Source organism: Malus sylvestris, chromosome 15, assembly GCF_916048215.2.
Source record: "Malus sylvestris chromosome 15, drMalSylv7.2, whole genome shotgun sequence".
Classification (NCBI taxonomy): domain Eukaryota; kingdom Viridiplantae; phylum Streptophyta; class Magnoliopsida; order Rosales; family Rosaceae; genus Malus; species Malus sylvestris.
Window position 1 is genome coordinate 36,312,259 of NC_062274.1, and position 15,355 is coordinate 36,327,613.

General features: G+C 32.8%; 1 protein-coding gene across 2 annotated transcripts; it reads right to left on the reverse strand.

Moving 5' to 3' along the window:
• Positions 1–1,707: 1,707 nt before the first annotated feature.
• Positions 1,708–5,674, reverse strand: LOC126602096 (pentatricopeptide repeat-containing protein At2g36980, mitochondrial). Of its 2 annotated transcripts, none has more exons than XM_050268908.1 (2): positions 5,475–5,674; positions 1,708–3,411 (listed from the first exon to the last, which is right to left on the reverse strand). In XM_050268908.1, the coding sequence occupies exon 2, from the start codon at positions 3,406–3,408 to the stop codon at positions 1,714–1,716; it is 1,695 nt and encodes a 564-aa protein (XP_050124865.1). In that variant the 5' UTR covers positions 3,409–3,411; positions 5,475–5,674; the 3' UTR covers positions 1,708–1,713. The 2 variants fall into 2 exon arrangements, with proteins under 2 accessions (XP_050124865.1, XP_050124864.1); XM_050268907.1 differs by having other exon boundaries at positions 1,708–3,659.
• Positions 5,675–15,355: the final 9,681 nt, after the last annotated feature.

The window sequence follows — 15,355 nt, forward strand, 5'->3', positions numbered from 1 at the left end:
GCATATGTAAAACCACAAAATTAACACATATATATAGTTGGTATGTTCTTGGAAACAATACATGTATGAATATAAAACATGTTGTCAACAAACACTTATGTAATTAATGCCAATTCGGAACTGATGACAAAATTATATCAACCAAACCTAAACTTTTCAATCAAAACATAAACCCTTTCATGCGTAACTATTAAATAGAATAATATAAAAATGATTGTTGCAAAGAAACAAATTCAGTTTCTCAAACCAACCTTTTTTAATCAAATATAGCAAATAAACCAATAAACTTGTCTTAAGATTGTTGGAAAAAATTAGTTTTAATTGCTATATTAAATCACATATAAAATCAAGAAATAATTCATGCAATTATATATCAAAGTAATGCATGCACATGAGTAACCAAATTTAAATGAACATGATATAATGGACTAGAAAAACCTGGAAATACGGTGAAGGCAAGTGTTAGACACTTTGTCCTTAAGACAAGTTTACACCCCATTATGATGCTCATGGTTGATCGGCGCATGTCTCCCAAGATAAAACGACCATGTTCTTGTAATAGTAGCACTCCAAAACACAAGGCTCCATGAACCACGATTGTGTTGAAAACTCTCTCATATGGACTCAATAAGGCTCTCTAATATTTAATGCATTCATTATATGTATGTTTGACGAAAAGTTCTTGTGTGATTATAAGGAGCTTCCCTATTTATAGAATATGAGATACCTTTTTGGAAAGCATGTGACCATTCATGAAGAGTCAAAAGTTGCAACTTTTCATTTGAGTAGATACATCTTTCTACCAAAAAACTCCACTTCTGATTTCCATTCAATTAATAAATTTAATATAATAATATTATTATTAAATTTTCCAACAAGTTCTTGTGCGAAATTGTAAATACATGTCAAGCAATAAACTTTAAGAATTGCAATAATGCAAATAATGTTTTGACATGAGATACCGACGTTGCCTTTTGGATATGACAGTGACTATTTGATGATACAACATGTTCACTCTCCACCATGGTGTTTTCCTTGTTGGGGTCCTTGAGGCATGTGAGTTCACATGAATTCTTATGTCTCAGTTAATAATGTGGTTAAGATTATTGAGTTAGAAAATGATCTAATTAAATTGTAATTCCAACCGGGTGTGTTCTCCAATGTAATCTTACATTGACTTCAATAGTCATGACACACAGTTACGTGTCGCCCATGTCAGTGGAGCCTTTTAATGAATAACCGCAAGGTAATGCTAGGGAGATTAAATTTGAAGACAAATTTTGTAAGCTAAATGATGTGTCATCAATAAGAATGAGCACGTTTATCAACATTTAAATAATAAACCAATCATCAACTTCTATGTCCTTTAGTTTCTAAAATTTTATTTACAAGTTTAGTCTCTCTAGCATTACCCATATCCACGTTGCCCTCCAAGAACTAAAAGAGGATTTAATTCATTTAAGTAATCATGTTAGCACCAATCACCACTTAAACTTCAAATTGTACATGTTAAAATTTGACACCAGATGGAACCCAACATTGACACCAAAACTCTCGTGCATGACACGTGATGCTAAAGGCGGAGTGGTGAGCCCAAATCCTGAAGGAAGGTAAACGCATTGGGCCACAAGCGCAATGGGAGACCTCAAATCTAGTAGTGTAGGGAATGTTACATTTACAAATTCTGAATTTGGAGTAAAACTCATATTTGTTTCAAATTTGAACACCAACACAGCAGCATGGATTCCTCATTTCAAAATCAATGAAAGTTAATACATTACATAACTCGTCGTTCATACACGAATACGAATGCTCCCCGGCTACAAAAGCCTTTACCTTGTTTCTCACTTGTATCCAACTACAACCGGGCATTTTCTTCACCCCTTGATCAACCATCATCATCCTAACCATTTCTGCTTCCTTCCATTGCCCGCTCGCACAATACAAATTTGACAGTGACACATAACTCGCCTCTTTATGCGGCTCTAGTATCTTCAGACTTTCGCCCAAACTTCTTCCAAATCCTATGTCCCCCTGTGCAGAACATGCCCCGAGCAGAGCTTCACATGAGCTGGTCTCACCACCACCTACTTCCGAGTACTTATCTACCAGTTCTTTTGCTTCTGCTAAGTAACCACCTCTGCCAAGCATATCCACCATGCATGTCACATGATCCATTTCGGGGGAAAGGCCATAAACTGATCTCATTGTTTCAAAAAGCACACGACTTTCCTCTATAAGCCCAGCATGGCTGCAACTCATCAGCAGGCCAATGAAGGTCACATTATCCGGTTTTACTCCATTTTCCACCATCTCTTCAAAAACCTGTACAGCTTGGATAGCTTGCCCATGCAATCCAAATGCAAATAACATAGCATTCCAAGATACTAGATCCTTGTCAGGAATGTTACAGAATATATGGACTGACCCTTCTAAATCCCCACATTTAGCATACATGTTAACTAAGCCATTCCCAATAAAGATATAAGCATGGAAGCCGTATCGAAGTATGCAACCATGTACCATCTTACCATGTCCAAGTACTGCCAAGCTTGAACATGCATGAAGGACAGCTCCAAATGTGAATTCATCTGGTTGCACTCCACTTCTCACCATATCCACAAAGAAGCTACCAGCTTCTTCTCCAGGTCCATTTTTTGCAAATCCAGCGATCATAGATGTCCAGGAAACAATATTCTTTTCAGGGGCCCGCTGAAATACAAGAAATGCTTCGTGAGTATTCCCCACTTTCATGTAGGTATCAATCATGGCATTCCAGGACACTTGTGTTAGAGTTCCAATGGATTCAAAAATCCTTATTGCATTTTCATGGCAGCCTACTTCAGCATAAAAACTTAAAACCGAGTTCTTGACCTCTGCAGCTGAGCTCCAACCACTTTTAATGACAAGAGCATGTACCATGCAACCACACCAAAATTCTAATGCTTCAGCACAAGCATTCATGAGAGCACTGAAAGTCCATTGATCTGGCTGACACATACTCTCTGTCATCTCTTTCAACAAAGCCAAACAAGACTCCACTTCTCCATTTCGTGCATAACCAGCAATCATAATATTCCAAGCTATCTCAACCCTTTTTGGCATCATAGAAAACACTTCATGGGCAATGTTGAACTGAGCAGAGTTTGTCTGTGCAAATAAAAACGAACACCAAGACACCTCATTCCTACGTTTCATTTCTTCAAAAACTTTCCTAGCGCTCAAGGGATTCAAACACTTCCCATACATATCAATAAGCGCATTATTAACCGGCAAGTAAGACTGGTAACCCAAAACAGTAACTAGCGCGTGAATTTGGGTTCCACACTGAAGCTCGTATGCACCGGCACACGCACTTAAAGTTGCAGTGAGGGTAAAGTGATCTGGCCTAGTGTCAGAGATTCTCATGCACTGGAAAAGTGAGAGAGATTCATTATGAAAGTCCAGTTGCGTATAGCTAGTAAGCATTGCATTCCAAGCAATAGAGTCTCTGAAAGGCATTTCGTTGAAAATTTTGCGAGCACATGTTATTTGACCAGATCTTGCAAGGGCTACTATCTTTGACGTTGTATGAAACAAATTTTGAGTGCATATCATTCTACTTTAGGAGTTCTAAGACAAGCCCATTAATCTACAAAACCGTTTTGTGTAGGAAAATGCTGCCAGTAGCAAACAAAAAGTGTGAGATACATAAGATAAAGATTGATTACAGAAAGACTACCACAATAAAGCAATAAATCTGAGAAGTTGAATGCAGGCCGTAGGGAATAGAGCAAATATTCATGGCACAGCACAAGCTTAGGTAATAAAGAAAGATACCCCTGTACAGATTCATAATATAAGATTCAAATCCTAAATGCAGGAATCACTCTATTTTCTCCTCATTCACATTTGTACTTGTAGGTTTACAACCATCCTCGTAAAACTTTCATTTTATTAAGAGAAAAAGAAACACCATATTCTAAAACAAGGCTTTCCCCAAAATATGAAGTAATAATTAAAACATATAAGTCCATTTTATCTGAACCCTGTATAAGTGCATTAGTTTTTCATTCACAATTAGTTATGACAGAATGTATCTTGAAATAAACTTCTCAACAAAGTTGTCACGCAGCCTAAACACAAGAACATTCTCTATCCCGTATTAAAATATATCAGATTTAAACACTCTGGGACTCTGGATTAGGCCCTTTTTTATCGAAGTGAGGTTGAGAATTTAAGGAAAAATACGAGTCCAATAACAGAGAGAGTGTTAAGTACCCAAAACATGCCATGTATTGTAATCTTAGTGCTGTCTACATCAAGTCTTAAGACTCGAAAGAATCACTATGAAGTAGTGCAGCATGGTTGTTATACAGGCAAACGGAAAAAAACGTCAATATTGTTGTGGGTATTTGGAGACAAATTTGGAAATTCCAACTCTCACACAGGAAGGGTAAATGGTTAACATGCATTTCCTTGTTAGGTTGTTTAGATTGCATGACTTTTTTAACATATTTCTTCAAAGGGTGACTGTTTAAGGTGACTAGCATGAGTTTTTGCTCTAAATTTTGAGCTGACATACAGGGGAAAAAATTAGCAAGAAAAACGATCACAACCAGATATGTTTGACAGACGAGTAAGTGATTCGTGAGTTGTGATAGCCAAGACTCAAGACTGGCAAGAGTACATTAGAGTTTACTCAGAATGTACATGAGGCATATACTAATCATGTAGACAACAATCGTGCTGGCATAAGATTTGGGGAAGAACCAAGTCGATTAGTAAGTCCAAGTCTAGTCGGTTGCATCCTGACTAGTGGAGATTTGAGTTTTACACGTTAAAATCATTGGCTTGTACATTACTGACTTGTGGAGCTTTGATTAAACAATTAAATTGAAAATATAGTAAATATACAGCAACCTGGGTTTGTTAAGACAATCCAGTTACATTTGTAATCTTTCCAACTATAATCAGTGTATGTTTGAACATATATGTGGGTTGAGCAATTTGTTCGTTACGGCTGAACAAAACGTAAACGTGAAGACTGAAGATGAAGAATAGATCCAAAAACTGGACTGGGGCTGGGGAAGCAACTAGGTTTGGGACCTGAGTCATCCATGGGGGGAAATATAAAACGTAAACCCTAAACCCTAAACCCCGGGTCAGAAGACTCAAAACCTAATCTCACTTGGCTAACTGCATTCTTGTGTTAACAATGAAAGAATAATAAACCTTTCAATACTGATAACGACAACAGGTTGGATGACGGAACAAATTACTAACTTTATTCCTTAAATGTTTCAGTCAAAAACAATGTACGAACATCCACAACTACTCAAAACTAACTAGTCATAGCTAAACCAATTACCAACAGAAAAAGCTGAAAGACATCTTGCAGAAATTAAAGCATGATTAACCATTAAAATTAATTTCCGAAAAGATGTAAAACAAACATGATAATCCAATAAATTGAAGGAAATGAGGATGATCACCTGGAAAGCTAGCTTGAAGGAGACAGATGGTGCTCACACTTATCAGGAAAAGATAGAATATGTGATAGTTACCCAATTCGCTCAAACCCGCTTCGAATTCCGGCGCCGCTGTGCTTGCGTCCTCATCGCTGCCTAAGCTCCGTTTGTGGAGGCTGGGGGTGGTGGATACAGAAACGGAGAGAGAAATGAGTTAATTACACTACATCTTTATCATATTTTCACAAGACCCCTTCATATTTGTAAACTTTTACTAACACCCATAAAATTTTATTTCACTTGCACATAAAAACTAGTTTTAAAAAGGGAGTTTTAACGAAAATGACCTGGAACTATTCATTCTTAATTATAAGGACAATTTGTGTATGAAAGGTCGATAATGGATCAAGTACTTTTCTTTATTTACTCTTATGCCATTACAGCGGGGTCCACAAAGATGTTGACATTTCTGTCTGGAAATACATCATTTTACATTATGCTATTAAACTTATGCTAATTTTACAACTAGCTCTTCAGGCTTCCATCATGTTGTCGATGTTATACAGCTCTTCTTCTGACAAATTATTCCAATATTGTTTATCGTCTTCTACTAGCTCCGCATCTCTTTCTCTATCTTCTTTCACCTTGTAATATATTTCTGCTGTTTCTTCTTTGAAATTCTGCGGCTTCCAATAAGGTTGATGACTGATTCTTGTCTTGCTGTAAATATACATCTCTTCTTCTTCTGCTACTAGTACCATGTCATACCTAAAATCTTCAAACTCATCTAAAGCAAACATTTGGATCCCTCTAAATTTTAAAATATTTTTGTATGAAGGAGTCCACCTATGTGAGGAGATAGGGTTTAGTCTAAAGGACTCTTCATTGATCATGGCTATATGCCTAGCTTTCTCCTTATGCATATGTACATACCAATCTGGAGGACTACTAATAAAACTTATGCAAATTTCCTTCCATCTTTCTAGATAATCTTCTGCTACTTTTATAAGTTTTTCAGGAAATGATTCTAATTGAGAAATATGGTTAATAAATATTTTATCGAGATAACCAAACTTTAATAGTAATACAGGAGTAACTTCTACCACATTATGTTTTTCTTGATGCGCATAACTAAAATGCCATGATTTAAAATCTCTCATGTTAATCTTGACCACAGCTACACTAATCTCTGGTTTACAAATACAATTCTCTGTACTATAACTAAGACATGGAGGATACATCTTTGTAATAATATCCATCCCTGGTTTTGGATCAAAGATGGACTGATACAAGGCGCATTGTAATTGTAATTGTAACTCTTTCATGGACTGTGATGCTCTGCTCAGGATCTCATTTTGCATATCTGTTGGCATTATTCTTAGTTTCGCCTTTGAAATTTCTTCTAATAAGACATCATCTAATATTAAGTCTGAAGATATATTCCTAAGAAAACTTTCATATTTTTCTTGTTTTTCTTTGTCACTCAGAACCTGATGCTGATCATTACTTTGATGTTGCTCCATTTCAACGTCTTCTTCTAAGAGCTCAATCTTAATTTTTTTCTATGGGCTCATTAGCCTCTTGTTCTATGGGTTCAATAACCTCTTTTCCTTTATTCTTATGATGATCAGTTTCTAAACCTATTTTTAATTCTCTTTTCAAGGTGTCACTTGCCTTTTGCTGCATTCTAAGAGATTGGAGTTCTTGGTTCATTTTGATAAACTTACCAAGTAATGACTCATGGTCCCTAGAAATGGCTTGAAGATTGTGCTCAAGAGAATGAATATGTTGCTGGTTTTGGTGGAAATTAAAATTAAAGCTATCAAACTCTTGTTCCAAGGCTCTAATTAATTTTTCATGACCTAACCTCATGCTTGGCTGCTTAATTTGGATATTCCAGAAATTATCTAAGAGAACCTGCTGCCTATCAGAAAGCCCTGGTACCCTTGACCTATATCTCAGAGTTGGATTTCTGATTCTTTCAACAATATTGCCATTAAAGTTGAACGTGGGTACTGGTGGTGATGCTGGTCTGCTCATGCTATTTTGAAATCCACTGAATGGTGGAAGTTGATGGTGCATCATCATGTCATTGAAAGAAACTCTTCTGCCTTGCTGCCTTGTGCTATTTGCTGATGATGGTCCACGATATTCCATACCTGTTCAACAAATTAATCTTGATAAGATATCAGCTAATGTATTGTCATTACCTTTTATATGTTCAAAAATTGGTTTAAAACTATTTCCTGTAATTGAATCAACAAAATTAACCCATCTTCGGGCTGCCTGTTTATTAGCATGTATCTTGTTATGATGAGAAACTATATTTTGACAATCTGTTCTAATCGTAAATACTTCATTATGTAAAAATAAAGAAAATGCTTCAAGTGAATTAATTATCCCTAAAATTTCTAAATCTGTTGATGGTAATCTTGACTGTACATCACTAAACTTTCCTGAGGAATATCTACAAACTTGTTCGTTAGACTTTGGAGACTCCCTATGCCTTTTCTGGTATAGTATACCTGCCCATCCTAATGATGAAGCATCTGTTTCGACTATCTTGTAACTATCATCTAATGGTAATGTTAATGACTTAAGTTTAGTAATTTCTTCTTTTATTTTTTGAACTAATTTAATATCTTCACTATTAAAATATTTTTGTCCAGTTTTGCTAGTTTTACTATGTAATACTGCTATTTTTCTTCCTAAATCAGGGATAAAATTTCTTGCATAATTTAGCAATCCTAAAAATGCTTGTAACTGTTTCTTATCTTCTAATTTATCTGGAAATTCTAACACCTTTTTAGCTATATGATCTTGTAATTGTATTGTACCTGACTTGATATACATTCCTAAAAATTCTATATCTTGCTTTTCTAATGCTATTTTATTTTTGCTAATTACAATTCCATTATTGATAAATTCTTGTAATACTATCTCTAAATGCTTCCTATGTCCATTTTTATTTTTACTATGTACTAAAATATCATCTACATAAACACTACAAAACTTATCATATTTCTTGAAAATTTAGTCCATCTTTCTTTGAAAGATCAATGGAGCATTTTTAAGTCCAAATGGCATAACGAGCCACTCAAAATGTCCTTCTGGACAAGTAAATGTTGTCCACTCAATTGATTCTTCTGCTAATCTTATTTGCTAAAAACCTGATTTACAATCAAATTTGCTAAAATATTTACTCTCTTGAATTTTGTTTATAAGCCCATTCTTATTTGGTAATTTATAACTATCTTCGTATGTATTATCATTTAATCTCTTATAATTAAGGAAAACTAATGAAAATGGCTTGAAAACTTTGAGTTTTAATGATAAGGACAAAATAAAGGGTAAAGTGAACAGTACCGGGTGTGACTTTTTAGTGTAAAAATGTGGTTTTTCATTAAAGTGAACAGTACTGGGTGCTTTTCGTTAAAGTTCCCTTATAATTATAAACTATTCTAGCCTTACCTCTTTTTAATTCCGAATGTTTTCTTACAATAAATGCTGTTAATCTATGTCTAGACTTAGATGGTTTAATTACTTTTAAATTTAACAACTCATTTATTTGCTGCTCAAACTCTTGTTTATCTATTAGACTACCAGACATATCAGCCGTCTTAATGGTTAAATCTGGGTTAATTATATCTAATTTTGCTAGTATTTTATTTTTGCTCCAATGTAACTATGGGTCTTCTCCTATAATCCTAGTTTGTTCTGCTAATTGTAACAATTCTTCTAAACTCTTTGGTCTATCTAACTGTAATATTTTTATATAGGTTATTTCTTCTAAAATCGGGTATTAATGTTCAAAAATGTCTTCATCAAACTCTTCTACGTTATTATGCTCATCATTTTCTTTTGAGTTTTCTAAATGATAACTATATTGGCCACTAGTCTCTTCTATACTTATGTTTTTGTATGCTTCTACAGTATTACTTTGATCAGTTATTGTAATGCCTATTTTGAAAAATGTTATGTTAGGGTTCATAAATAAAAAAACCTTGCAAACTTTTCAAAAAGTTTAATCCTAAAATAAATGGATATGATCCTACTGGTGAAACAAATGTTAATGGTAAATTAAATTGTTGTTTTTCTACTTTAATAAACTCATTATTTATACAATGTGTTAAGTAAACTGGTCTCTCATCAAATTGTGTTATTCTTACTGGTTTCGCTAATTTTTGTCTATATTTTTCTAGTACTAACTCTTCTCTTATGACACTCTTTGTGCTCCCTGTATCTATCATAGCTATGGTTTGTATCTTATGTTCTTTTGCTAATTCTATTTCGCAATTTATAGTGATTAAAGAACTATTTTTTGGTTTTTCTATACTATGAACAATATTTCCTAATATTTTGGATTCTGCTGAATTAACTTCTAATAACCTATTACTATAACATTTTTCACATAATATTGAGTATGTATTATAGTATTTATTTGCAACTAATTTATTACACTTATGACATTTTTCTGGCCAACCTAAATTAATGTATTTATATTCTTTTTCATAATGTTCTTCTATGAATGCACACATATATTCATCTAGATCACTATTTGTGCTACTTGAATCTTCCGAGTCTGAATCTATCATGTTAATACTCTCTATACTATAAATACTCTCATTATCACTTAAATTATCTAAACTGTATATTGACTGAATATCCTCATCTTCTTCTAACTTAAACAACTCCATCAAATGTACTTTTTCTTTCGACTGTTTACCTAATTTTGGACATTTAGGTCTAATATGTCCAGCTTCTCCACATGAATAACATTTACAACTACTCTTATCTTTTGGTGCTTTATATGTCCTAATCCAAGGTCTGCCACTTCTTTTTCTAAATTGTTTTGGAATATATTTTCTTTTCCTATATGTTCTTGAAGGTCTTATACTGAAATTCTTATGTTGTTTGTAGGGTTTATATGACTTATATTTCTTTTTGTATATTTTCTTATGCTTATTTTTCTTATGGCAACTATACTGTTGTGGTAAATCTATATTTTTACAACTCATGTAAAATTGCTTCCTAATTTGTCTCTTAGCCTTTATTTGACTACACTCTTGTCTAAGTATATCATATACATGTTGAATTCTAGGTCCTATAGCAATATCATTTTTCTTCGAATGCTTTTGCCATTCATTCCAAATCTTTTCACCTATGGGTCCTTTTATTTTTGTCATATAAGTATCTAATAAATTAATATCACTAATTCTACCTGTTCTTCCTAAATATTTAAAGAAATCTGTGGTATACTCAGCTATATATTGTAAATCGTAAATTTGTAATTGTTCTAAATTTCTGATTGCTCTTATTTGTTCTTGTTCACTTCTGCCATCTAACCAATTATGATATAAAAACTCTTGTATAATCAAAGTAACAAAACCATCAATATTAAAATGTGTTTTAGCTGCCTGATGTTGTTCTGGATTTTGAACTTTCCATGACTGGAAATAATAAAAAACTAAACCATCCAAAGTATGTTCAAAGTAATCTAACATGTTTTGTGAATTACTAAAATTTAACATTAATGCTGCATGTACGCAGCCTTTTTCTCATCTCTCAATCGTGCTTTCCCAATCTTGTGGATCTACATTATCTAAATTTAATATATTACCAGCTATATTAATTTGTTCTAACCCTCTCAAATATGGAATCCTATTTTTTCTAGGTTTTATCATACTTTCTTCCATATAATCTACTTTTGCTTTTTCATTATATTGTTCATTTGTTGGTCTTAAAAATTGTTGATCGGTTCTGCTTGCGTGTCCTGGATTTTCTACTCCTGATGTACTACTTTCTTCTGCTGGATTACATTCTGCTTTCAATTCTAATAAATTATTATATTCTTTTGATCCTAAAATGTGTTCTACTCCTATTTCTAAGATTAAAATTTTCATTTCTTCGTCTGAAATTTTATGTAGTCCTAAATCATATGTCTTATATTTTTCCAAATATTGTTCTTCATCTAAATGATCAATATCTTCTATAAGTTTATCTACAATATGATCAAAATTTTGCTCAATTAAATTAATATCTAAATTATCAAAAGCCATATGTATACTCTCATTTTCAATTTCACTCTCATCATCTTCTATTTTTTCTAGTTGCTTATAATTACTAAACCTAATTGTTGCTTGACCTGTACTAGTTTCATGTATTTGTACTTTATCTGGTTGTCTATTTGGTGCTACTTGTAAATTAGGCAATGTCCACTGAGTTCCTTCTAAAAAGCTATTATCTACGAGTTTTGCTTCTATCATATTTACATGTTTACTGCCAAATGTTTGAACTAAATTTTGAAACTCTAAATTAAACTTATGATTATATCTATCAGACACTTTACCTATATACATTAAGCTAATACACAAATTTTTATACTCTCCTTTCATATTATAATTTTTTGTTCTTATGCTCACTTTAATATATTTACTAAATTCATTAATCGTCATAACATAATTTGGAATATAACCTATAACTGCTAAGTTTGAACTTAAGTCTACTTCAGCTGTTGCTATTGCTGCTTGTTGGTGATTATCTCATCTATCATCATATATGTATACTAAAGCTTTTGTACCTACTTGTACTCTAGTTAATCCTGCTATTCCAATTAATATTGTTCCTATATGAATCTGACTAAAATGTGATTTTCTCAAATGAGTAACTGCTTCTTTACTAATTAGATTAAGTGTGACTTCTTTATCAATACAGCTAACTTCATGTTGACTGATGCTGCTTACAATTCTACTTCTGTTTTCAAATAAGCCTAATTGATACAAGTTATATTTATTTTTCTGTGTTCTCTCAAAACCTCTTCGAATGAATTCTTGTGCTTCTTCTTCATTTGGATAAATATCTTCCGCTCTAACTACTTCTTTTCTTTTTTTCCTAAAGAGTTCCATTTTCTATTATCAAAAGGATTTAGCTTAGGTCTTCTATTATTATTTGCACTCAAAGTTAAATTTTCTAATTTATCTAGCAAGGATGGTGGAAGTGATGAAGATGCGTTATGTAAAACTTAGTTTATTTCTGCTATTTGTTCTTCAACTTGATCTAATTTTTCAACTAAACTTAAAACTAATTGGATAATCAAGTTATTTTGCCTAATGAGAATATTACTACTGGATACTTCTGTTGAAAAATATGTTAATCCTACTGGTTCTTTTTCTAATTTACTAATTTCTTTCAAAGCTTGAATATATTTTCTGCTAGTTCTAGAATCTGTCATTAAACTAATACTTTATCTATTTTATTATGCAACTTATCTACTTGTTCACTTAACTCTTTTTGTACTAATTGAATTTTTTGAACTTCTGATTTTAGTTGTTCAACTATTTCTAATGATCTAAGTTCTACTTGCTTCGGCTTACTATCTATAAGATCAACAAGCTCTTTTATCTCTCTTTTGCTTGGAAACCTTTGAATATTTCTATTATTATCTTCTAACTGAGATGTAATATAGTCTAAATTTTGTCTAATTATTTTTATGGAGTTTTTCTGGAAATGTTCTAACAACTGGTTTAATAAATGATTATGCTTATTATTTTCTAATTTTATATTTTCTGCTTGACTAATAATAAGATCTACAATAGTATTGGCTTGTGAATTTTCTTCACTGTGCAAAATATGATTATGCTTTCTTGATGGAAAATAACAAACTAAACTATTTTGGTCTAAAGTTATTTTTCTTTTTTGAGGTTCACTAATTTCTAAATTAAGATAATCTATCATAAACTATAGTCTACCTTTCTCTAGGGTTACGGCTAACTGGTTTCTTAAAAACTCTCTTTCTTCTCTCAATGTCTCTAAAACTTGATCTGTTGTTCTTTTTGCTTCTAAAGCTTTATGCTGCACTTCTGTGTTATTATATTTACGAATAAATGAAGGATGTTCAAGATAGCCAAGGTAAAACTTTGCTTCTTCAAAGTACTGATAATTCTTTTGGATTATATGTTAATATTCTCTTTATGCTAGTTATAGTTCGATGTCTGGGACAATAAATACCTGGTAATTGTGGTTGACAAGATCTACAGGGACAATAATATCTGTTGTTCATACACAATAAACAAATATGATATCAGTTGTATCAATGACTTCTATCCTCAAGGTACTTTACTATTATGCTTATATTATTAAAATGCTAAACTTGGCTCTGATACCAAATTCGAAACGCATGCTCGGTTAAATAGTCGGATGATCATTATAACAACTAGACATAGAACCTTGCACATGGAACTCGACATGTTTCAGCATGACGGCCACTCACAGTACAAGTATAAGGCCTTAAAGGCTGAACTTAGAGGTACGAAGAACTCAGAGGTACCCTGGTTAATGTCCAGTTATTTGTATGGCAAACATTCAACTATAACAAAGTGCTTGAACAAAGTATGATCGTCAGTTTAGTAGGTTAATAATATAACCACAATAGTGTTTCCTTGTTTTGGACTAGAAGTCTAATTAAACAAACACACTAAGTAAGGAAAAGAAAACTTACTTAAGACTTGGAGATTGCTTGAATATGTACACTTGAACTTTTATTGATATATGGAATGTTTACAGAGATAGTTGTTTACAAGAAAGTGATTACAAAGAAGTGTTTACAAGGATGCTATGAAGGCTACGAATGCTAGAGTGTATGAAGTGAGTATGGTGTTTTCAGATGTTGAGAGAGTTGTGTGGTATTTAGGTGTGTTCTGTATGGGAGGAAAGGCTCCCTTATATACAAAATCTAAATCTTCAAAGACAAAATAACATTTCATCTATTTACAAATTTTTGAATAGTGACAGCACATTGTTTCTGAAAACTGTCAGCACTGTTTCTGAAAGCTGGCTGTCTTGTCTTTGCTTGAATGTCATGTGAATTTATGTTGTCTTGGTTGCTGCAGTGTTTGCCACATTTTCTTTTGCATGTGAATCTATATTGTCTTGGTTGTTGCAATGTTTGCCACATATCCTTTTGCATGCAAATGCTTTCTGAAAATGTCAATCTCCTTTTTCTTCTTTTGGATGTATCCACATGAACTTTGCATAAAACTGACCCAATCTTGTACATATGTGTGAAGGGTAGGATCGGCATTTTTGAAAAAATCTGTCCTGATGATTAAAAGTAAAGTTTTGAGGGTGTTTTGGTTAGTTTTCCATTTTAAAAACAAATTTACCCATGAAATTAGTTACATAAGAAAAATGTAGACTTATATAAAGAAATAGAAAAATCAAAACACCAAAACACCCTGCCCGTTGGGCAAGGGCAATACAATGGCAGTTACTATTCACTACAAAAACTAATTGTTTTTTATAGGAGTGCATTTGTACAATTTTGTTCTCTTATTTATTTGCATTTACTTGGTTAATTTTCATTTGTTATAGTGTTTTATGTTATTGTCATTTTATTATAGGTCCATTTGATAAAGCTAACAATTGGAAGTTAAATACAGCAAATAGCAGCAATTTTGGACTTGGATTGGATAGCATGTGTGAACTACACAAGGGCTAGACGTTTTTGAAGTTTAAATGGTGTTAAACATGTGCCAAAATCTGGAGGATTTGAAGTTGAGAAAGACAAGGAATTGAATGAGGAGGAAGAGTTCTAGTTGGAGTGAAATACTAACTAGAAATAAAGTCGTGATGAATGAAGAAAAGTAGTTGGAGGATTAAAAATTTACGGATTAATAGATTATTTGTTTTTGTCATATCCTCAAAGTGAATGTTTTGAATTTTTCATAGTGTTCATATTAATGCAACTTTTGTTTGTGTGTCAGCTTTAAACTGTGATAAATGGACTCTATTAAAACGATGAGATTTACAAGATTTGTTGGTAAACAACAATCTCAATAAGAATTTGGCTGAATTCCAACGTTTACTATACCAAGATGAAATTTTAATATTTTAGGATCTTACATTTT